This window comes from Pygocentrus nattereri, chromosome 12 (assembly GCF_015220715.1).
Source record: "Pygocentrus nattereri isolate fPygNat1 chromosome 12, fPygNat1.pri, whole genome shotgun sequence".
NCBI classification, from domain to species: Eukaryota; Metazoa; Chordata; class Actinopteri; order Characiformes; family Serrasalmidae; genus Pygocentrus; species Pygocentrus nattereri.
Window position 1 is genome coordinate 13,193,455 of NC_051222.1, and position 26,028 is coordinate 13,219,482.

The 26,028-nt window shown below is 37.9% G+C and overlaps 2 protein-coding genes across 2 annotated transcripts; both read right to left on the reverse strand.

Moving 5' to 3' along the window:
* Window positions 1-1,355: 1,355 nt before the first annotated feature.
* On the reverse strand, window positions 1,356-15,867 carry zgc:77880 (zf-DHHC domain-containing protein). The gene is made up of 9 exons (XM_017717741.2): window positions 15,733-15,867; window positions 10,165-10,253; window positions 8,561-8,634; window positions 7,109-7,221; window positions 6,916-6,977; window positions 5,485-5,605; window positions 4,622-4,694; window positions 4,371-4,515; window positions 1,356-2,778 (listed from the first exon to the last, which is right to left on the reverse strand). The coding sequence occupies exons 1-9, from the start codon at window positions 15,855-15,857 to the stop codon at window positions 2,687-2,689; spliced, it is 894 nt and encodes a 297-aa protein (XP_017573230.1). The 5' UTR covers window positions 15,858-15,867; the 3' UTR covers window positions 1,356-2,686.
* A 1,406-nt stretch (window positions 15,868-17,273) lies between these two features.
* Window positions 17,274-23,177, reverse strand: eif3f (eukaryotic translation initiation factor 3, subunit F). Its single transcript, XM_017717742.2, has 8 exons — window positions 23,017-23,177; window positions 22,735-22,805; window positions 21,159-21,238; window positions 20,887-21,024; window positions 20,678-20,769; window positions 17,735-17,871; window positions 17,477-17,590; window positions 17,274-17,386 (listed from the first exon to the last, which is right to left on the reverse strand). The coding sequence occupies exons 1-8, from the start codon at window positions 23,126-23,128 to the stop codon at window positions 17,309-17,311; spliced, it is 822 nt and encodes a 273-aa protein (XP_017573231.1). The 5' UTR covers window positions 23,129-23,177; the 3' UTR covers window positions 17,274-17,308.
* Window positions 23,178-26,028: the final 2,851 nt, after the last annotated feature.

Below are 26,028 nucleotides of genomic sequence, written 5' to 3' on the forward strand. Positions count from 1 at the left end.
AAGGTTTTTGGGGGTCGATCCTTCTGAAGCTTCGCGAACAAGTAAAAAAAAAAGCAGAAAAGTCGTGTCCACGAATTAATACATTCAAGTCACGAGTTAGGTTTCCCATAACTTGTGGCCCCGAAATATTCATTTGTGACCTCAGTGAATTAATTCGTGGCCTCAATATTTAATTTGTGGCCTCGGTGTAGTAATTTGTAGCCATACAGTAAATTGTGGTGCCAGTATAGTAACTACACTGTGGCATCAGTGCCACTTCTGGCCTCGATATAGTAAATTGTGGTGTCAAAATAGTAACTCATGGCCTCAATATAATACATATGACATCAATATGGTAACTTGGGGCCTCAATATAGTAAATTGTGGCATCAACATCTTGAATTCTGGCCTCAATATAGTAAGATTTCACATTCTAATTTGCCTACCATTATATGCCAGGATTATTCACTCAACAGTTTATTTGTATTTTCTTAAAAGTCACAAATTCAAAATCACTTAATATTAGTTTCAGCTTGTTTATTGTGTAGTGTAATAGTGTAATGTATGTTATTTTCTAAGTTAAAAACATTTATTAAAAAAATATTTATATTGTCATTTAGCACATTGCAGCAGTCCTCCCTCATGTTATGACATTCAACAAGCTGGTGGAAATGTTTTAATCAGAAAACACAAGCGTGCTGTTAATAAAAGATCCATTAGAATGTTATTTTTGACATTTGTCAGCTAAAAAAGATCTAGCTGTAAAACTGGCGGGTGAGTTTTACTTGGAAATGATTCATATGTCCTGACTTAGTGGCTCACTTCCACTTTTGTAGACATCTGAACTGAACTGAAATTTAGTGAGAAATCAGTTCCTTATTTCCTTGATCTGTTGATAAGTGAATATCTTTATGAATTTTAACTTTTGAATAAATACATGAATTGATGCTGTATCCTCAGTTATATTATTTATTTGCTTATTGTTAAAAAGTGTTTTCATGTTGTTTTGACCCTTTCATGTATAGATTTGTCATAATGTAAAAAGTAAAAATGGCTTGTAATCATTCTCTTACAATGAACAGGTTAAGGTTGTTTCTTCAGAAAAAGTTTGAAATAAGTCTTTCATGTTCCCTTTGCTCATGATTAAATTGAGTCATTCCTTAAGATTAATTAATTTTTTAATATTTTAGCATTTTGAATCTGTTCATGATAAAGCGGGTAATACAATCTTTATTCACACAGAATACCTTAACTATTAGCTGAGTTTTTAAATTTTATTTAATTATTTATTTATTGGTTTATTTTTTGCTGAGCCTGATTTTACTACCATTGTTGATAGGAATAAAACATTCAACGTTCAAAGAAACAAAATACAGTCATGTTAAAAGATGTCTTTTACTTCACAAGTCAGAGCAGCATTTAGACAGTTTCACAGAGAAATTACAATAAATATCAATGTAAACATCATCATCAGACATTATTAGCTATGTACACACATCCCTCAAGTTATCAACAAGCAGCAAAACATATTCAGTACAAATAAAAAAGAAAACTGAAATGAAGCCTGTACCCTGGAAATATTGCAACATTTTCTCTGCAATGTATGTTTATAAAATACATATTTTATCTACAGTTATGATATATAATATAAAGTCTATGCATTCAGAAAACCCAAAAAACTACTACAAAAAAAAAAAAATCACAAAATGAAAATGTATGAATAAATAACAATGATATGTTCATGAGGAGGAAAAAAAGAAGAAAAAAAATACACCACTTCAATGTAACTCAGACAATATGTCACCCTGTATGTGTATGTTTGTATGTGCCTAACTGTATGAAGCCTTCAGCAAGTTAGTGTTAAAGGCCCAACAGGAACTGCCAAATGTACCACAGGCCCCCAGGACCAGCACAGAGTGCACATAGTTGTAAGTATTGCACATCAATTCAGTGACTGCACAGTTAGGACTGACTACTCTAAAGTTGATTGTGCAGTCAACTGCAATTATACTGCATTTCAGTGCATGATTACAGCTTACTCTGTGGAAGTATGAAAACACACTATCATCTATACTTACGGTTCTCATGCTCTTTTACCTAGCAGCATTTACCTTCTAACTAGATATGCCTGCTTTGTATTTGGGGAAGCAATGCATATCTTAAGGTAGTCATTTCTGTGTAGCAAAATCAGGTAAAACACAGGAACATGAGATACTGGCTTTTTCATTTATGTCAGATATCAGAACCAATCCACTCGATTCCACACTGAAACTGCGTCAAGTCCAGACCTCATTGTGGCAGATGACTTCACTGTGACTAAGGCATCCTACTATGTGCATAACTGGCCAGTTTGGTTTAGCTTACTCCTTAACCAGGTAAGCTGTTATTCATATAAAACAATGTATTTTTAATGGCTAATTAGTGCATTAATAATGCAAAAACAAGCCAATACTATCCCAATGAGACAAGTTAGCAGAAACACTCAAAGAAAGAAAAAAGTCACAAACAACATTTCCTGCTTACCACTTCAGCACACTGTGTGAATACGTGGCGTGTACACAGATTATGATAAGTTCCAGAATTCAAGATACATCAGCCTTCATAAGCTCCTCTGTCCTTCTTCATTGTAACAATTTGCTGGAGCTCATTAACACAGTCAGCTGTCCATCACCTGAACCGTAATGTAACACTGTAATGATGGTCAGGTCTAGACATCATAGTCAGGTACAGCTGAGTAACTTATTCCTCCAGCAGAAGGAGGAGAGGAGTGGAGCGGAAACAGCCAACACAGCACAGAGCCTGCAAGCACAGGAGAGATTTAACAAACACCTAGACCGAGTTGACAGTTTGTGACTTACACCTGCCTTGAATCTTCACTCACTGGCCATTTTTATCAGAAATGCCTACTATCTAGCTACACTTTTTAAGGTTTACAATCACTGAGTGTAGCCTGTTGCTGCACAGGTAAATCAGCCACCCTCGGCTCTATCCAACAATGGAGAGACCACCACAGATGCACCACCAACTACACATTATTTGGGTGACAACTTAATGGTGCTGGCATGGTAGTGTAGCTTGGTATGAGCGTATCAGGCACAGCAGTCTTGCTAAAGTTTGAACACATCTCAGCGTCAGTACTGGATTCAGAACAGTCCACCAAACAAAAGATTCCAGCCAACAGCGGCCTTGTGGGGACCACTGACACCAGCGCAACACACACAAAATCTCACTACGATGTCAGTGTCACTGCTGTGTTGAGAATGATCTATATATATATTTAGCTAGCGGTGGTCCTATGATGGACCCACTGTTGTACTGACAGACAGTGTAGCGTAGGGTTGTCCAATTGTAGGTCGGAGGTCAAGGAACTGGCCCTGTGACTGGAAGGTAGCTAGTTCAATCCCCAGCGCTGACAGTACATGACTGAGGTGCCCTTGAGCAAGACACCTAACCCTCAACTGCTCCCTGGGTGCTGTGGATAGGGCTGCCCACTGCTCCAGGAAAGTGTGCTCACTAGTGTGTGTGTGGTTTCACTTCAAGGATGGGTTAAATGCGGAGGTGAAATTTCCCCGTTTGTGGGACTAATAAGTATCACTTAAAAGGCCCATTGTGGCTCTAAGTTTTCATTCCAAACACACAGGAGCACACGTGTTTCCACTTGTTTAATCAATGGCTCAGCCTTCAAACAACTGATCAATGTGTGGTCCTGCTTTGTTGGAATGAAAACCTGCAGCCAAAGTGACCCTTTAGGGATAAGATTGGACATCCCTGGTATAGAGTGTGGATGGAAAATTGTGCAGCAACAGATGGGCTAAAGTCAGAACTATTGTTGGCTTTTCTGATAAAATAGCCAATGAGTGTAGGCATTGTTCAAAAGTTTGGAATTGTGCTTTGAATGTTTACAATATTTTCACAACAATATAAAACCAATTTGGTGTATAAAGCATATAAAGTAATTCTAATAGGTTAGTCTTGTATAACTTCCTAGATTTCAAGCAATTAGTAGGACTCTACCAAGTTGTAAATAAAAATATATAAATGTTACATGCATCCAAGATAATGAATGGACCCACAGCACTGCATCCACAGCAGTGAATTCTATATTATAATATAATTAAATGCAGAATTCATTGTATTTAAAAGTGAAGCCAAAACTTGATTCAGATAACTTGACAAAAAATGAACAGGAACAGACAATAACAGTAGCTCAAATTACTTATCACTTTCCTCACATCTTGTTCATATAGTTCTTGAAATATTGAATTAAACATCTAAAAATACATTTTTAATATTTAAATCCACACTGTATAAGTAATTATTATGTATAAAATAGCAAAAAATGTCAATATCAGTAATTTCCCAGAAAAATATAGTTGACCACAGACACTCACCTCGTCCAAACACTTCACGAAGCAGTGCAATTTTGGGCTTTCGTGTGTGTGTGGTGTGTGTCAGCTGTCCACTGCTAGGTCTGTCCTTCATCAGTCTGTTCTTCATCTGCTCAATGGGTGTCTCATCTGTTATGATAGACACCAGCTGGAGGGGGAACAAGACAGTGTTTGTGTTCAGTCATTGCTTTTGTCGTTTCCAAAGTAAACTGCTGTATTGCAGGTGTGTGCTTTCCATCAAGTTATATACGAACCTGGTCATAAAATATCACCAAGACGAAAACACCAAACAGAATGGACTCCACTAACAGAATGATGTAGTGTGCCCTGTCACAGAGAAGAAACAACAGATGCAGAACAATATAAAAGTTATATAGAAATGTTGCTGTATATATCATCAGTTCTGTAGTGGTTTTTTTACAAATGTTTTTAGCTTTTTTATTCTCTACAGTAGCATCAAGCTTAAAAAACAGAAATAAAATTATTCATTAACTGTATTTGAATTTATTACATTTTACAATTATTATTAGTGAAGCATTGAAATTTCTGCCACTGAATCTGCCAAAAATGGTCAAAAGTGGAAAAAAAAGGTTTTCAACTGAAAGTGAAAAATTGAAAATATTTTGGGCAAAAAAAAATTAACACTAAATAGGATGACAACACTTGGTATTTGAATGCTAATGAAAATTAAGAATAGTACACAGTTTTGCTTTGTTTTCCAGAAAAAACATGTTCAAACAGTTTGAGCAGTAGCAGATCAACAGTGGGGAAAATGTCAGGCACATGGAGCTATTTCTATCGTAAAAATTTGACGATTTGCAATTTATAATCTCTGTACATGTCGAGTATCAAGAGGGAACTTGATGCCCAAGAACAGTTCATTATTTTCCTACTGAAAGCAGGTTTTTTCAATAATAATAGTATTTTTGTTATCAGTAAATAAGCATTCTTTATTATCAAATAAGCAAATAAAAACCAAATAAACTTTCTTTTGTTTTTTTGTTTTGGCCTTTCTTTTAGCCAGATGTATCTTAAATTTTGGTTTCTCTTTTGGCCAGGAATTTTTATTTCAGTGCATCAACATGAATCATTCTGCTCTTCACATTTTCACACTTACACTATGAGATGCTTGCTGGGAGATTCATCTCCTTCCTTTTCTCCATCCCCTTCTCTTTCACTCCGTATCCTCCACACCCATGCAGACACCACTAGTGCCATGGAGTACAGACTGGCCATGCCTCGAGAGAAAGAGAGGGAGAGATAGGACAAGAGAGGATGAGAAAGAGGACAAGACTGCATCAGTTTTCAAGAGTAGTGCTACTCATTGCTAAGAGTGTAGTAGCTATATTGGACATAACTTTAGCTCCTCAGAATCCACAAATCCTTTACAGTCTCTGCAATACCCAGCACTTTCTTTCTTTTTCTCCCGAATTTAGTCGTTTCCAATTCCACCCACTAGTTAGGACTCCCCCAATCACACAATACTACCAACACTAGGAGGGTGAAGGCTAGCACAGGCTTCCTCCAAGACCTGTGAAACCAACGACCACTTCTTTTTGAACTGCTGCTCAAGCGACGTCACAGGACAGCCAAACGCACTTGGGGGAAAACGCCAACCGCGTGTCTGTTACGTCAGCTAACAGACACCTGCACTGACTAGTATCGTGTTGAGTGATGGGAGGAGAAGGGGGGCCATCCTACCCACCCACAGAGAGCGAGGCCAATTGTGCTCTCTGGGACTCCCGGCTACAGATGGCTGTAGCATCACCAGGGATCAAACTCGCAATCTCCTGATAGGGCCAATGCTTAGACGGTTGCGCCACTCAGGAGCCCATACCCAGCACTTTCAATTTAAAAGCATGTTAAACTGTGGCCTGACAATAATTTATTTCCATTACCATGATCAAATAGTGTAATGCTTGTGTATATTCTGATTATACCAGTTTCATAATTGACATTTATTATTAGCTTGATGATGACACTGAACACACAAATATCGATCAACAAAAAAGTTTATTTACATTAGATAGCTTAGCAGCAATACCTGCGTTTAGACCATTTCATGAACTTGACTTGTTTTATTAGATTCAAATACACTGAATAATAATAATAATATTAATAAATGTTCTGATCAGTAGTTTTTGCATTATCAACATCAGAATAAGATAAAAAAGTTATTTTTTTAAAGCCAAACTGATTAATGTGGCACAATTAAACTTAACGTGTTGCAACAGATGCCAATATAAGATGGAAGTGATACTTAAAAACAGCAATATTGAAAGATTCTGGAAGTCACGCAATGCCTGTCAACCAATTACACTATGAGGTTGGAACTAACTGTGGAGCAGTGCTTTAAAGAGCACATTCTGAATGTTATGCTGCCTTAGCTAGTAGTCAGGAGTAGTCAGATGTAGTATCATGTAGATCTACTGAAGTAATGTAAACTAACATTTAACAGAAGACCTGTCCAATTATTACATAATCATCTGATCTGAATTATTTAAGCTGATCACAATTCGGACCCATTCAGCAGGTTCTTTCCACTCACCAGTATAGAAGAGGAACTGGATGAAATATTTCTGGTTGAGCTCCCCAACACAGTTATTAATCCTAATAATTAGTGACACACACAACACAGGCAAGTTAACATTTTAGAAAGATAAGAAAATAACAAAGATGTAAGCGTGGATACTGAACAATCATGTGGAGATAACCACAGAGAGTGAATCCAGGAGACTGACCATGGGCAGTGGTGGTCCATGCGTCTGATGCAACGCTGACACACTCGGCAGTGATGTGCACGGGGGGGCCGATATGTTTCACAGCGACTACATACGGTCCAGCCCTCGCAGCCCTGCTAACACAGCAGATAATTAGAAGTCTGCATCTCAAACCCTAAAAGCAAACCCTAAACTTAAACACAACTTAAACACAGTCAAGTTAAAGCCAATTATACACCCTACCATAACTAGTAGTAGTAGTCAATTAGCCATGTGTAATTCTTTAGTTTTGCTCTGAAGTTCCAAAGCAAATGTAGCAATGGAAGTCTATATTTCATCAAATAGAGCTATGCAAAAATGCATTCCTAAATCCTCCCAGCTCAAACAGCCTTGATCACAAAAAGACTTACTTCTGACACTGTATGACATTTTTATGTATAAAACACTCAGATATCAAGGTGGCTGTGATTACTAGTTTTAGCTATGCAACAAACTTCTATTTTAGTAGACAGCGATGTCACACAGGGTCAGAAACCATATAAGTCTGTTTTACTTAACAAGCAGATGCTGTTTGAGAAGCCTGCATGCAATCTCCATAGTGCTTATTGGTGTAGAGTAGTTTTAATTACTTTGTAACTTAGTTAGTTACATTAGCCTCAGTTTCTTAATATTTTTCTCAATAGTTTTCTCAAGTTAATTATTTTGAGATTTTTTTTCTGAAAAGACTTGTCTCAAAAATAGTTTCTCTATTTAATTATCTCTAGACAATTTTCTTGGGATATTCATCTGAAGATTTTTTCCCCAAGAAAATGTAAGGGCATTACACCCAATCTGAACAGCAGCAATACACTGTTTGGGGAGCATTGTTCATCTGATACCAGCCCCTAGTGTTTGGAGTTCATTCTGGTTAAAACTGCTGATGAGCACTGAAGCAATATCTTTGCATTTGAGACAGAGTTCAAAGTGCTATATACAGGTCAGCTTCCATTAAAATAAATCCAATCACAAATGCACAACAACTCAGCATTCATGAAAAATGGACAATGGGCTTGGGGAGATAACAGTGAATAGAATGCAGCTGGAATGGCATATTGGTGCCATCTACAGGGCAGAGTGGGGAATACTCTGAAGTTTTCTCAATAAATCTTGAGATAATTATTCTGAAATCACCCTGAGAAAATAATCTTAAAATAATTACATTGAGATATTTGAGATAATTATGGCAAGACAAACATCTTGAGGTATTTATTAAGAGATAATAACAGAGATAATGGATAATAATCACAAGGTAGTAAAAAATCAAGCTAAGGAAAAAAAAATAGCTCATGCCCTCTGACAGGCAATTTTTTTATTCATTTTTATAAGTAAACCATGGTGTAAACTGACTATTTGACAAAATAGTCTTAAACAAAGGCTGTACAAAAAGATATATGAACAAAAGCTGAAGAAATATCGTGTGACATATAAGCTCACCCTGTCATTCATACGGTTGGATTGAGACCTCAGGTCTGAAAAGTCGATGGCTGTCTCAGGGAGAGGCACCATACCTGCAAAACACACAATGCTTAACTCATATATGCAAATGTACATAGAAACAAAACAAAAACATCAATCTATTTTCTGGCTTTGCATTGCTCTATGCTTTGTTACAGTACTTTTTTTCTTTTTTAAATCATCACATGAAAAGGTACATTAATATGTTGTGCCACAGGTACAGATCAATGTAGGGCTTGGGAATCAACATAGCATTGCGGGGTTGTTCCATTGTATTGGCATGGTTAGTTTGCTTGTTTACATGAACAAATACACACATGTATTTCGGTGTATCTTAACCAAATCCAGAGGAACAACAAACAATGTTATAAGCATAAAATTTGCTTTACTGACAGTGTGGATCCATACAAACTCTGGAGTAATTATCTAAATGCTTCCTCCTCTTTTATTCACAAATTTTACGCCAACACTGGCTGAAAGGTGAACTACAGTGAAATGTTCACAACATTTGGTGTGAACTGATGGCACTATACTGTATATATTAAAACCAAACATTACTTAAAGTTTACACTGAAAGTGCGTAAAATCTAAAGTCTTAAGATTAACAGACAAATGTTAGGTATCTGTTTTCACCTCAGTTACCATTACAATCAAGGAAATCAAGCAAAGCAGGTAGGAACCAACCTCAACGATTGAATAACCCTTCCAAAATGGCAGATTAACCATAAGACACTGCATAATGACATCCCAAGCCCAATAAGAGATTAGGACTATCCTAGCTTCTAAATTCAAACTGTGTATTAAATGTCCAATAGATATAACTAGGATTTAGCCATAGGCTGAATGTCTCCCTGTTGGACACTGAGTGCACCATTTTACTGCAAAAGCCTTACTGATCAGTGTCATGCACTGCATAGAGAGCAGGGAGCCATTTAAGATTCAAGCCCTGTCTTACATATAGCATAGAACGTACAATCAGACAACCCAAAATACTGCAAGGTTAACCCACTTGTCCTCAAAATTGCATAGTCGAATATATTGTTGCTGTCGGAAGAAAACCTTGTATCTCCATTTTTGGCATTTTTCAGTTTTTGACATAATTTTAAAGTATCTGTTACTCTTTACATTATTTGTAAATTTTGTGATGAGTGGCCTAAAGGAAATTACGCAAAATGACATTAGAAAAATTCTGGTTCCATTGACTTACATTGAAAGTGAAGTATGTTTTTTCCTTCTCCTATAAAATTACTATTTTGGAGATACAAGGTTTTCTTCCAACAGCAGCGATATGTAAAATATCAGATCCTGCTAAACTCACATAAGAAGTTAAAATGGAAAGTGATGACAAGTAAAGAGCTATGTGTTCTGAGAACGAACAGCAGAAAACTAAGATGATTTTCCTTTCTTTGGCTTCAGTGGTCTTCCTGACTGGTTTAATCTGGTTAATTCCTGAATGTGATGAAGTAGGATGCTTCCAGGATCTTGTCAGAGTAGTGTCAAAGATTCTAATCTTATAATCTTATTTCAGCAGAATAAAACATTCTATGATACAAAAAACTTTGCTATGGCTTACGCACACTCACCTGGGTCAGAGAAGACTGCTTTTGAATGACATGCCAGAAGCAGTAACAATATAATATTAAATATTGATCCATGAAGAGTGCACCATACACTGTTGACAAAAAAGATGAAAAAGGGTTTAAAGCAAAATGTGAAAAGTTACAGTTGTACTTCAAATGTATTTTCAAATGACAAAACTTTTAAAAATTTCACTCAAATATATTCATTAGAAAAGTAATCTACTTCTTACTCGGGTCCTCAGGTCATTAACAAAGAAAGTGCTAGTTCCCTTTTTGTGCATAATTTCATTACGTTACATTTGTGACATCATCTATAGCGCTTTGCAATTAGTAACACTCTGACTTTTGACACTGACTCAGTCATTGAGATGTAAACAAAGTCATTCATACTAGTTTAATGAGAAATGGAGCACTGTAGAAGAAACATACTAACTGAGATTTCTTTACAGTGGTGGTGACAGGAACTGACGAGAACCAACACAAATAACTCAATTTTATTTAACAACTAATGAACCTACGCGTCCACTATATTGCCAAATGTGTTCACTCACCCATCCAAATCACAGAATTCAGGTGTTTCAATCACTTCCATGGCCACAGGTGCATAAAACCAAGCACCTAGGCACGCAGACTGCTTTTAAAAACATTGTGAAACAATGGGTAACTCTCAGGAGCTCAGTGAATTCCAGCATGGTACTGTGATAGGACGCCACCTGTGCAACAAGTCCAGTTATGAAATTTCCTCACTACTAAATATTCCACAGTCAACTGTCAGTGGTATTATAAAGTGGAGGTGACTGGGAACGACAGCAACTCAGCCACGTGGTAGGCCAAGTAAAATGACAGAGTGAGGTCAGCAGATGCTGAAACGCATAGTGCGCAGAGGTCCCAGCTTTCTGCAGAGTCAGTCACTATAGACCTCCATACTTCATCTGGCCTTCAGATTAGCTTAAGAACAGTGTAAAGAGCTTCATGGAATGGGTTTCCATGGCCGAGCAGCTGCATCCAAACATTACATCACCAAGCACAGGGCAAAGCGTTGAATGCAGTGGTGTAAAGCGCCACCACTGGACTCAAGAGCAGTGGAGATAGATGTGTTCTCTGGAGTGACGAATCATACTTCTCCATCTGGCAATCCGATGGACGAATCTAGGTTTGGTGGTTGCCAGGAGAACGGTACTTGTCTGACTGCACTGTGCCAAGTGTAAAGTTTGGTGGAGGGGGGATTATGCCGTGGGATTGTTAGTTCCAGTGAAAGGAACTCTTAATGCTTCAGCAGACCAAGAGATTTTGGACAATTTCATGCTACCAACTTCCTTTTCCAACATGACAGTGCACCAGTGCACAAAGGTCCATAAAGACATTGATGAGCGAGTGTGGTGTGGAAGAACTTGAAGGGCCTGCACAGATTCCTAACCTCAACCCAATACAACACCTTTGGGATGAATTAGAGGAGAAACTGTGAGGCAGGTCTTCTCTTCTAACATCAGGATCTGACCTCACAAATATGCTTCTGGAAGAATGGACAAAAATTCCCATAAACACACCTAAACCTTGTGGAAAGCCTTCCCAGAAGAGATGAAGCTGTTATAGCTGCAAAGGATGGGCTGACATCATATTAAACCCTATGGATTAAGAATGGGATGTCACTCAAGTTCATATGCATGTGAAAGCAGATGAGCGAATACATTTGGCACTATAGTGTGTATTTTTTGAGTTTTGGATATAATATTGATAACGGTAAAAAAAAAAATCTTTAAAAAAAAAAAAAAACTTTAAAAAACAGTTTTATTTGTGGACTATTTTGCCTTACAATGCCCTGCATGTATCTTTCCACTTTGAATGAATTTAAAAAATCTTTTAGTACAAAACATATCAAAATAATCAACACATAATGTCTGAAGCATCAGTCAATGTATCGTAAACATTTTATGTAATAATTCACTTGTAGTAGCTTTTAGATGCATTAGACATGTATGATTCACCACAACTGTTAACTATTATGACTCTGTTTCTCTAGAACAGGGGTGTCCAATCTATTTTCAAAGAAGGCCTAATAGTACCGGGTCAAAATACCCGAGAGCCCATTTATCATTCAAAATGTATTAAAAATATTATCGCATAGAGCTCAGAGCTTTCTGTGTGACACCGTGTTTCCTATCAGTGCAAAAAGACGCACAAGGCTTCTTTTATTGTTGGATTGCTCTGAGCAATTCAGATCAGTAAGTGCTTATAACAAGTACTCAAATTGTTTAATAGGAGTAACAATAAAACACATCTAATGTATTAAGTATATTCATTTTCAAGCATTTCTCTGTCCTCTTCTCTCCTAAGTATTGTACTGTCCATGCTTTGTATCATGTCTATAGATAATGAATTAATTACTGTCTGGTACACCTCAATAGTCTTGACTAAATGTCAGTAAATTAAGCTGCAGGTCTGGTCAAAGAAGAAAGGCTCTTAAACTTCAATTAGCTTCATTACCACAGTCTACTGTATTACACTGTAATTCCGCAGTACTGCTGCCCCATCAGGTGAAAGGGAAAAACTAAAACATACTCATTGTCTTAAACAGAAGGCACTGGCCAATTAAAATCTGTCTACAGGTCACATCTGGCACTAGGTCTAGATTTTAAACTCCCCTCATGTCAAACCACTTTGCCTACATCGTACTGATTTTATTACGTAGAAATTTAGAAAATTTAGTGGAATTACCTCTTAAGTAGTTGTATTTACTCATGCTGCATTTTAGAAAGGTTTTTTTTTTGCTGTTGCTGTGCCATTATTGCATTGAATTAACAAAACTTTCACTTGGAGTAATGGACCAGGCTACTCTGTATGCCTCAGAAAATATCAAATTTTAATCTGGACTGAACAATATGGATAAAATACGACACACACACACACACACACACACACATTTTCTAAGCCTCCCTCAAGGTCGCAGGGGGCATTGGGCGGAAGGCAGGATACACCCTGGACAGGTCGCCAGTCCATCGCAGGGCAGATAAAATACCATTTTATTAATATTATATTGCTTAGCCTTGTTATACAAAAATATTGGTGAACCTTTGATGTAATATGCTTAAAGACTTCAGTAAAACATTTGTTGAATTACGTGAACAGCTTGATCAGTGCACAAAAAGTCGTCTGTGATTGTGATTCAGTCGCTCAAAACAGAAAGTTCACTTATTTGTCAAAGAGGTGGTGGTGGTTGGTGTAGTAGTTAACACCTCTGCCTTCTACACTGTTGACTCGGGTTCAATCCCCCACCAGGGCAAGCACCCTACACTATACCAATAAGAGTCCTTGGGCAAGACTCCTAACACTACCTTGGCCTATGTGTAAAATAATCAAATTGTAAGTTGCTCTGGATAAGAGTGTCTGCCAAATACCATAAATGTAAATGGGTGGTATTAGGGGTGGGAAAAATAGCGCATTCTTTGAGGCATCAAAATTCTCTCTTTAAAGATTCTGAATTGATTCACATAATGTGAAGATTTTATCATCAGATTTTATATAAGCTCAACATAACTTGTATAAAGTAGCAGTTTCTACATTAAGCACTGCTATAAATGAAATAAATGAATAAGTGAAATAAATAATACACTTCAAAAAGACTCATGAACATGACTTTTGTTTTTGTGTACCCCTTTTAGTGTGTTTTAGGTTTAGTTTTTTTTTTATTAAACATTTAATGTGTACTTAACATGGATAATTAATATAAACACTGAATTATTCTGTATACAATGTGACACAAAAACATAGTTTTGTAAAACGACTACACACTTTAAACAGATGGTTCTTCAAAAGGTTCTATAGTAAAGGCCATGGTTTTATTTAGAACCATGGGTCTAAACATGGGTTTCATGCTTAAACAGTTCTTTGCATGGTGAAATTGTTCATCAGATTAATGGAGAAAGTGGTGCATTTAGTTCTATAAAGCAACTTTTTGAAAATGGTTCTATATAACACCAAAAAGGGTTCTGCTATGGCCAGGGGCGTCGCCTGGGGTGGGCTTCCGGGGCTTCAGCCCCGAATGATTATCCAGTAGCCCCGAACCTTTTCGCTCAGCAGTACTATTAATGAGGAGGCCAATGCTGCTGTGAGAATAGGAAATCTCTTAACGCCAATCATAGTGCCGCTTCAAGGATAAAGTTCCGCCTTTCAGGAGAAACAGCCAATCAGCTTGCTGGTTTTGCGGGCGCGGAGGAGAGCCCACCCCCACCCCCGTGGGGGAGCGCACATGTGCTCTAGCCATTTTTGGCAGCAGGTTGCAGGAAGCTGACAGTGAAAGAAAATGGATATACGGCGTTTTTTCAAGGAGAAAGGTAACGGTAGTTAACTGCTGGTTAAAAACACACGTTTCCGAATCAAAACACACAGATCAACCCACTGTGTGCTTAATAAAATGCAGCTTGTCACTAGTCAGCTTCGGAATTAGTTAGCTAACCTAGTTAGTTAACCTATCTAGCTAGTTAACCTAGATAGCTTAGGTAGTGAAGGTTTGAGAAAAAAAAACTTATATAGCTAGTTATGTTATAGCTAGTTATAGTTATAGTTAGTATGTTCAACATGCCCTGATGTACCTGATAAGCTAATAACTATTTCATTTTCAAATTGTGTTTAATAATTTGGGATTGTATATATATATATATATATATATATATATATATATATATATATAATTAATTGGGCAGAGCCCCGGATCTTTACATACCCAGGCAACGCCCCTGGCTATGGCTAAAATGTCAAGCTTGTAACAATAGAAGAGCCACTTTTTATGCCATATATTTACATTTGGCTGACGCTCTTATCCAGAGCGACTTACAGTTTGATATTTTTTTACACAGGTAGGCGAAGGTGGTGTTAGGAGTCTTGCCCAAGGACTCTTATTGGTATAGTGTAAGGTGCTGACCCAGGTGGGCATTGAACCCCAGTCTACAGCATAGAAGGCAGAGGTGTTACCCACTACACTAACCAACCACCCATCAACCTGAAGAATCATTTCATCATGTAAAGAATCATTTGAGCACGAAATGAATCTATTTAGAACTTATAGCTCTAAACAGAACCACTGCCTTTACTAAAGAACCCTTAAAGAACCAACATTTTAAGTATGCACATTCAGACTCTACAAACCAACACCTGTTGACAAATATAGTAAAAAATCATTGTGCAAGCTGAAATCGTTTTATAACTGTAATGTAGTTTCATAACTACATCCTGTATCGAAACCGACTCAGGTCGAGAGATTCCCACTCCTAGCTAGGTTAGTAGCTGCATCGCAGCCAATATCGGCAGGTGTAGCGATAAACAATGTATCGCGCAGTGCGAGAGCTGTTTGGGGTCGTGGAGCGGCGCTTTAGCGACAAGCTGAAGTTTGTTCGTTCGTACATTAAGGGGTAAATGAAGCCAGTGAAGCCCGATGCTGCAGTGCGGTCCGCTTTCACAGAACCGGAGTAAATAAACGGATGTGCTGCCGCACCGATGTCGTCATGAACGCGGCTCTCACCGTCTTCACGAAGCCCAACACTGCTTTTAACACACCAGACCAGCGCTAAGACTTACCTTCCGGAGTAGGCGGGGATCAGCACGTACTGAATAACCACGTAGTCGGCGTAAAATACGCTAAAATATGTCAAAATAAGACAAATGAAACCGCACGGGTCTCGCCGGCAGCGAAACGACGCCATCTTCGGATCCCCTGTCTTCCGGGTGACGTCACGCGGAGGCTGGCTGCGTGATGTCATTCTCCGTTTTTTTCCTCTCAAATATGTGTTACAAACAGTAACACAAACCACATGTCAGGGTGTTTATATATATATATATATATATATATATATATATATATATATATATATATATAAACGCTTCGAGCATCATAAAAAACATTACATTTTATAGTTCCACTGGCATTTTTGAGGTTTAATTGCTAATTTCTTATCAATTAAACCTCAAGTTTTATTTGTATCTATTTTTATCTTTTTTCAGTGTTATTTTTACATTTGCTTTTCATTTAAAATGATTCAATATAGATATTATTTTCTTTGTCATGTCAATTCCGGTTTCTGTAATTGCTCAGCTACATTGAAAATGAGGGTTGCCCCCAATGTACTTCCCAGTCAAAATAAAGGTTGATTTTTTTCTTGGCTCTCTCACTGTCAGAGTAGTGATTTTAATATACTCTTCAGGTACACATAGAAAATATGCTTGCTAACAAAAACTTGGTTTTATGTACATGAAACTTGAACAAGAATAAGTTTTAGGTTTACCATATTATATTTATATATATATATATATATATATATATATATATATATATATATATATATATATATATATATATATATATATATACACACACACACACACGTTTCCAGCATTCGTGCTCCACTCTCTCAGCACTGCTGGGATTAGGGTCCCAAAATTTAATGAGTCTGCTGAGAAGTTTAAGCCAACAGCTCCAACCCAGAATACTCTGATCATATAAACATTATGAATTTTGCTGTACAAATGGCTAAAAAAATGTTTAGGCCCAATTCAGACTGCTTAGTGAGAAAACTCACAATAAATAGTAATTCCACAAACTTTTCTGAATAATTCAAATTGTCAAGAGGTCAAGTCATTCTGTGTGGTTTGATGTGAAATGGCACATTACAGAGAAAACTACTTCACAGCGGTGGAGATGGTTACCAGGAGTCTGAAGCATTTAATGCCTCTAAAAACTAACCCTTTACAGAAAGCTACCACATGAAATGGTCTTTAACACATTGCCTTCAACAGTTTTATGATAGTTTTGAGATCAAATTTTGGGCTGAACTTTTTTTTATCCATTCATGGCATAAAGGAACATGTGGGGTGCTGTAAGTCAAAACAGTCCCCCTAAAGTCAATTTACCACTACTTTCTCATCATTACATATACAATAGACACATGTAGCTTTAGTATTTACCATCCAAAATAACTAAAGTGGCTATTATTGGTTAGGGCTAAATGACACAGCCCAGACTCCAGAGAACTCTATGCACCACCTACTAGAAAAGCACAGACCACCTGTGAAAACAGCAAATCTCTGACCTGGTTTCAAAGCCAACTGACACACACACGTACTACTGGAATGATAAACATGTCTTTATTTGTCCAAATCACAGGACAACCAGTTTTTCATTAAGAGCAATCTGAGCTTGGGTGAGATTTGCCAGGTATGTCACCATCAGTAGGTCCTGTGAGAAACATAATAAAAGGTAAGTAAAACTAAAATGCCAAAAGTGCACAAACAAGAGGCAACTAGTCAAACAACCTGAATCACTCACATTAATGTTGGAGTTCAGCATGCTCTCAAAGTCCTCTGCAGTGATTTTGGGGACTTTGTTAACCAGATCCATTAGGTATCGCCCAACGCTGTTATCAGCCGTCACTTTGCCAGACTGGGGATGCAGATGACACATGACAAATAAATTAAACAATTCAGTACTGCTGTTTACAAAATGTAAGTGAACAGACAAAGGGTCTCAGCACTGTCCAATAATTAAACCAAAATCTAAAGAAATTTTTAGTCATAATAAACTTACCAGGACATCTTCTATGTATGAGAGCATTGTGGTCAGCATTTCCTGTATGCGTCCTGCTGCACTTCCCACCTGAGCCAAGTCCGAGGTCAAGCCATTGGTGCGACTGGGAGATGCACGAGTCCTTTGTAGGAGATCAACTAGGAGGCAAAACAGATGAGAAACAGAACTACATAATGTAAAATTATTCCTTAAAATTATAGTTTGTTATTGTTACTGTGCCCTCAAGATTGCATACATAAGCTCTGTTCGGTTGCTCATTCAAAAAGCGGTAAAGGCTGAAACACTCAACTTCAGCGTGAATGGGTAAAACAAAGTGCTGAAGCTAAAAAGGCAGTTGTTTGTAAACGGCAAATTCAAAACGGGCAGTTTTGCTGCTTAGTTTTCATGTACTGAGCGTGTGGTCTGGTACGTCAAATGTACATTTTGAAACCTTAAAGTTTACATACTTGACCAACCTTGTATACAAAAAAAAAAAAAAAAAACATGGGCATTTTCAACTAAGTAAAATTTTGATCCTTTGTTTAGATTATATTACCACATTATGCTCCATGTATGTCACCGTCATACAGGTGACATACATAAGCATAACGGTTAACGTTAACTGTCAAATTACAGGCCTATTTCTAATTTACCATTTATATCAAATATTTTAGAAAAAGCTGTGGCCCAACAAATTAGTTCAGCTTCTCCTTCTGGGTCCAAAATTAGCAAGAAATAAACTACCAGATTTAATTTTAAATCTCGCCGACTTACCAGTTACACCTGGTTCAGCAGCAAAAAGTCTTGGCGTCATAATTGATTCAGATTTATCATTCAATCAACACATAGGCAGCATCACTAGGACAGCTTTACTACATCTTCGCAACATTGGCAAGATAAGAAATGCCCTATCCCTGCGTGATGCGGAAACACTAGTACATGCCTTTATTACTTCCAGGCTAGACTACTGTAACATGCTACTGTCAGGATGTATGAGCAGGAATTTAAGCAAATTTCAACTAGTCCAAAACGCCGCAGCCAGGATCCGCACTAAAACTAGAAAATTTGATCATATCAGTCCAGTGCTCTCATCACTTCATTGGCTGCCTGTTAAATTCCGTATTGATTATAAAATTCTCTTATTGACACATAAAGCCCTACATGGGCTACTGAGTACTTACAAGACCTTATTTCCCATTATGAGCCATCACAACTACTCAGATCCCAGAGTGCTTGCTTATTAATAGTTCCCAGAAGTCATAAGGCTGCAGCTGGGGGAAGAGCTTTTTCTTATAAAGCCCCCAAACTCTGGAATGATCTTCCAGAAAATGTGTGGGACTCAGACACAGACTCAATCTTTAAGACTAGGCTGAAAAAGGCTGAAAATTCACTTCTTCAGTTTAGCTTTTTGTAGGTAATATTCCCCCTTTGATAAAGGCAGTAGATCCAGGGGTCCATGGACACAGAGAATTATAGTAAACAGACGCTGGTGCTGTCGTCCCGCTGCTCGCACGCGGTCACTCAAGTTTGTGGACGGTGGAGCGGAGGGATGCCAAACTGCTTCAGAGTGCTGCCGCGTCTGTGTGTCCTTCTGGTTCTCTCCCGTTAGTTAAGCTGTCATAGTCAGATCTGCCGGAGTCGTTAGCCACATTCTGTGATTCCCTGTTTATGTACAAACGGATAGAACAAAACTAATTCCCTCTCCCTGCCTCAGTTCTGAGGGAGTTTTTCCTTGCCACTGTTGCCCCTGGCTTGCCCGCCAGGGGGTGTTTACATTTTTTACATTCTTGTTAAAACTTTGTTTTTTCTGGAATTCTGTGAAGCTGCTTTGTGACAACATCCGCTGTAAAAAGCGCTATACAAATACATTTGATTTGATCTGATTTAACGTTCTACAGCGTAGACCTATATTAAAGTGGAAAATTAGAATTCTCCAGCAGCCACTTGTAATATCTTCAATAGTATTAATCACCTTGATCAAAAAGCTAAACTAGTTAACAAGCCACAGGTGTAAGTGTGCCTGACGCTTAAACACCTGGTGGTAAAAGGACGGCATTATAGAAACTTAACATACAAAAGTAGCATTCAAGACTCAAGATGTATGCACATGCTACAAATGAAGTGATCTTAGTGTAATCTTTAAAGGTTGTTTTGAAAAGTAGTCCCAAAAAACAAAATGCATCTTTTTTTAAGCAGTAAGCTATGGATATAATAAACATAAGTATTTACAGCAGCAAATGAAAAGTATTTGACTTCAGACTTCATTCGTAAATTGAGCTGGTTTTACTAATAAGCATAGTGTGAATGTTCTTGCAGCTGTATTATGTACATGAGATTGGACTCAATATTGGAAAAAACACAACATCAAATAACAAATTGGAATAAAATGCATAAGACACACTTAAAACCTCCCTGTTTATAAGTGCATTTTTTATAAAGAAAATGGTTCTATATAGAACTATGAACATTCAAACAGCCTTTGCTTGATAAAAGGTTCTTTGCATTGTGAAAACGTTCTTTAGATTGATGGAGAATGCACTCTAGATGGTTCTACACAGCACCTATTTAAAAAGGAGTCTATATAACACCAAAAGGGTTGTTACAGAGGTTGTATCAATAGAAGAACCTTTTTTGGTGTTATATAGAACCCTTTTCAAAAAGCTGCTATATAAAACCATCTACAGCACATTCTTTAAATAATCAGAAGAACACTTACATGATGCAAAGGGTTCTTTGAGTGTTAATAGCTCTATATACAGTCATTTTCTTCAATAAAGAACTCTTGAAGAGCAATCTTTTTTAAATGTGTAGCAACCCTAAATAAACCTACGATGTTCTGAAAATTTGAGCAAAGTAAGCAAAGTTATGCTGCTCTTCTTTAACATACATGTGTTTGTTGTTAGAATGGAACTGACTGAGAACCTCTGAAAATCTATGCATGTACAGGAAGTAAAAGTGACTAACCTCCAATGCGCTCTGTGTCATAGTAAACATATTTTACTGTTAAGGGGGTGAACATCACGCCAACAGTCTTTCCTGGAACACCCATCTGTGCACTGAGAGATCAAACATTCAATCAGCAAAACATCCAAAAGTCAAGAAGCAAAAAATAGTCAGACATATAGACATGCTGCAGTTCAGCTGCAGGACAGCAAATGAACAAGCAGACTAACCTGACATAAGCACGAATGTTCATTTTGTTGCTCTGCAGTGCCGTGTCCACAGTGAGGTGGATGGGGTTCTGAGCTTCCCGACTGTAATACTCATGGATAAGAACAGAGTGCTCTGTGATGTCATATCCTGTGGCATACCTGTAAGACAGAGCATGTAACACTCTCAAAAACAGAAAATGCAAGCAAAACCGTACAATAAAACATTTAAATATACTACAGAGGAATGAACAAATTAAGCTACTGAAACTAGGAAAAATGAGTATGTCAACTACCAGCCAATGATGACTTCGCTGGGTGAAACCTTTTTATGAAGTTCGTACATGTTCTTTGCAAACTCCATGTCCACTGCCACCTACAATATTTTAAAGGGAGAAAACAATGAGCTTACAAATCAACCACCACTGTACACTAGGATGTCTACGATCCCGTCTTTAAATGCCACAGTATCGTAGTTTAGTATTGTACCTGCTCTACTGAGCTACACCACTTGGCACATGCAACAACCGCATAGTTACTGGAAGTACATACTTTCTAAATTTTAAATCAAACCATCTGGGTCAGAAAACATTAGGTGTCCATTCTATATGATATGACTACACCTGGGGGCCAGGTTTATTGGACCCCTTATATCACTACTATTACAGTTATGACTTGTCATAACCAATTATATTTCATCCGTTAGCTAACATTAGATCACCAACTTGACAACAGCAAGCAAAAAAAAAATTCCAACTCAATATAAACCCAAAAGGGCAGAGAGGAGAAACTATTCTAAATTCACAATGTGAAAAATTTAGGTCATTTGGCCAGTAAGGCCCTGAACTGCATTCTATTTTGGCTCACTTTTTGCATGCAAAGAGAAAAATGATGAATAGTTGATTTGAATAGGAAAAACTGGTTCAGACTGCTGACTAGGTTTCCTAAAATAAGTTTAAGGAGTATATACTCCTTTCTGATGGCTCAAGGACCCCTAAGTGACACTACCTAAAGCAAGGCTATTATTATTTTGCATGTTAGTGTGACGTATGTCATAACACAGCCCTGTGGACATGTGTGTGCACTCCTGTGTTTCCTGTTTCTGCCGTTAAATGAGCGTAGGAACCAAATCTATCTACAATGAAATGCAAGCAACACCCTCCCAATGGGATCAAAGATAAAGGTGACGTTACAATTAATGCAGTGGGTACCAGCCATGCTCCTGGAGATCTAACAACCCTGCTGGAAAGTTTACCTTCAACCCTCATTAAACAAATCTTATTAGTCTCAACATATATCTAACATGGTGAAACTGAATTATGAAGGAAGGCTGATTACCAAGAACAGGGTTGGTGAGCACTGAATGGGAATTGCAGCATTTTTTTTTTTATTTCTGCCTAATTCAGTCATTGAGATGTAAACAAAGTCGTTCAGAGTGGTTTGACAAATAATAGTTAATTGCAAAAAAACTTTGAGGCTCGGTTTTCTTAAGAGTAGTGGTGATGGGAACAAGGGACCAAAATGTCTACAGCAATATAACCATTTTATTTATTACCCAAAACAACCAATGAAGCTACTCGTGTTTATTGAGTTTTTATATGTAACGCTGATGATGGCAAAACAGTCATATCACAAAAACGTGTCTGAGACATCAGGCAGCGTATTCATAACCACTTCACATGTAATAACCTTTTGTGAGAGATTTTTCTAGAATGGAGCATTTCCCAGCAGACCACTCCGGATGACTTCGTTTACATTTTATTTACTGATTTATGTAGAATTGTTTGAGAAATTGGTGGGGCTCCCCTTTAAGCCCTCAAACAGGATAAGGCTAAATTATCAAACCTATCCCAGCTTACGACATATTCTTACCTCGTCTTCTGACTCATTGTGAGGAACAGAGAAGCAGTTGGTGACCTCGACAGAGTGTTTATCTATCGTTCCTGTGGACGGAAAATGGATTTCTCGTTATTATGTCAAAACAGTAACGCTGAATTTCTACATATGCTCGCTGCGTCAGGACCGTTTGCGCTCTCTAATCAGGAGACATGCGCACTAGCATTAGCCGGCACAGCACGCTGGAGACGAACAAAGACCGTTTTCTGTAACAGACACCTTTCTCCCTAAATTCTCTCTCGAAATAGAATACCTCACCTAATAATGTGCCGATCACGCGGCTGGCTCCTTCGTTCCTCCGCTCGTAGGAGTCAACAATAGAAGCCAGAACCACCGGGTGGATTTTCACAAATGGGCCGTGGACCGCCATCTTTAGCAGAGGAAGGGAAGAGAGAGCTGTGCGGAACAGAAGAGGCGGTGAAAAACAGCGTCGGAATCTGCTGCTGCCCCGTTGTGGTCACACAGCGTCACACCAGGCGAGCAGCATCTGTGCGTGTGTGTTCAGCTTGGCTGACTTCACAGCGCAGCTTTGCTCCGTGCGAATTCGTTCCGTTTGATTCGTTCCAGATTCTATATTCGCATACTGTAATCAGAATGTGTGACAAAATACCTCCCTCAGATTTACAGTGTTCATCTACAGCCAACAGTAAAACCACCACCTTGTCTCTGGACTCATTGTCCATTTTATCAGCTCCACACACCGTACAGGTGCACTTTGTAGTTCTGCATTTACAGACTGTAGTCCATCTGTTTCTCTGAATAGTTTGTTAGCCCCCTTTTACCCTGTTCTTCAATGGTCAGGACACCCACAGGACCACCACATAGGGGGTATTATTTGGGGTGTGGATCATTCTCAGCATTGCTGTCATACTGTCGTGGTTGCTTTGTGTTAGTGTGTGTTGTGCTGCTATGAATGGATCAGCCACAGCCGTGCTGCTGGAGTTTTTAAACACTGTCCACTCTATCAGACACTCTTATGTTATTGGTCCACCTTGTAGATGCAAAGTCAGAGATGGTAGCTCATCTGTTGCTGCACAGTTTGTGTTGGTCATCCTCTAGTCCTTCATCAGTGGTCACAGGATGCTGCCCACAGGACTGTTCTCAGCCCAGTAGAGACAATGAGGTGTTTAAAAACTCCAGCAGCACTGCTGTGTCTGATCCACATCTACATTTATGTGGGGTTCCACTTTAAGCCCTCAAAAAGCCCTCACTAAATTATTTAATCCAGCCAATGACATTGTGACTCATTGTGAGGAACAAAGAATCAGTTGGTGAGCTCGACAGAGTATTTATCTGTTGATCCTGTGGACAGAAAATCAGTGTCACTGCAGTGCTGAGAATGATCCACCATTCAAATAATACCTGCTCTGTGGTGGTCCTGACCACTGAAGAACAGGGTAAAAGGGAGTTAACAAAGTATGCAGAGCAGCAGATGGACTACAGTCAGTAATTTTAGAACTACACAGTGCTCCTATATGGTAATCTGATAAAATGGACAATGAGTGTAGAAACAAGGAGGTGGTGTTACTGTTATGGCTGATCAGTGTGTATCTCAGGACTACTCCACATTAAGACAGCTATAGCATGTTTACAGTCCAGAATTCTTGATTATAAATTATATAATGTCTCAACTACTGAAGAACTTACACACTTTATATCTGCAGACGTAACATGTTGATTTGTAGTTTAGATTGTCTTTGTTTAATGGGAATTCAACCGATTTCTCAATATTTCTGCATAATTTAATCATTATGATGTAAGAAAAGTCATTCAGAGTGCTTTGATGAAAAATGGTGTACTGTAGAGATAAATATCAATTCAAATTTCTTTACAACTGATTGATAATCAGGCGTCACAAATATTGCCATGTTATTTACTATATAAAATAACCAGTGAACCTACATGTGTTTTAAAATAGGTTTTCAAATGGTTCTATTTTTCCTTACAATGTCCTGCATGTACCTCCTCCTGCTTGTATTTAAAATATATATTTGTTTTAGGACAAATCTAACAATGACAAAACTACTGTAAATGCATATTCATGGCCTTTTAATGCAGTCTCTTCCTGTGAGGTAGCTTTTAGATACATTAAAGGGGAATTCCACCAACAACAATTTAAATGCTAAAATGTAAATAAAGTCATGCAGAGTGGTTCGATTTGAAGTGTTCCATTATACAGAGTCAGAACTGTTTACATAGGTGGTGATAGGAACCAGACATCTGAAGAGTTTAATGCCTCTGTTACAACAGCATGGCTTTGTAGTAAAAGAGTGCGGGTACTAGACTGGCCTGCCTGCAGTCCAGACCGTCTCCCATTGAAAATGTGTGGCGTATTATGAAGCGCAAAATGTGACAACGGAGACCCTGGACTGTTGAGCAACTGAAGTTGTACAGCAAGCATGAATGGGAAAGAATTCCACCTACAACGCTTCAACAATTAGTGTCCTCAGTTCCCAAAACGCTTATTGAGTGTTGTTAAAGGGAAAGGTGATGTAACACAGTGGTAAACACGCCCCTGTCCCAACTTCTTTGCAACGTGTTGCAGGCATCAAATTCAAAATGAGGGAATATTTGCAATAAACAATAAAGGTTATCCGTTTGAACATTAAATATCTTGTCTTTGTAGTGTGTTTAATTGAATATAGGTTGAAAAGGATTTGCATATCATTGTATTCTGTTTTTATTTATGTTTTACACAACGTCCCAACTTCATTGGAATTGGGGTTATAAAAATATATTTGTGGTTTCAGATACTCTTGTATAACATTAAGAACAGGCGTCCAGTAGAGGGCAGTGTCTGTCTTTGCAAAGTAATAAAGAATTGGCAGTTGAACAATGTATAAATAGGTGGTACATTAAGAAATTACTTTCCTTACACTTAAGCACTTAAGACCTCAAGAAAGGTGAGTATGTAGTAAAAGTATTCCAGTAAAAAAAACCCTACTGAAGTCTAATGACTATTTTTTTACATTTGATTTTTTACTCAAGTAGATGTATAAAGGTACATGTTTATAAATGTACTTAAAGTAAAAACAAGTAAAAGCATGTCTTTAAAAATCATCTCTAATTATATTTTTGGAACAGGACTTTCTTTCTACTGAGAGTTAGAGGTACACATCAATCAAACTAAGTGGGCATAATGGTTTATATTAGAACTTCATGCATCATCATCCACAAAAATGCACACATCTTGAGCTTCCAAACATGTTCACATGTTTGATTTTCTTTACAAGAATTAGAGCCGGATATTGTTGCAACCTCTTCTAAGAG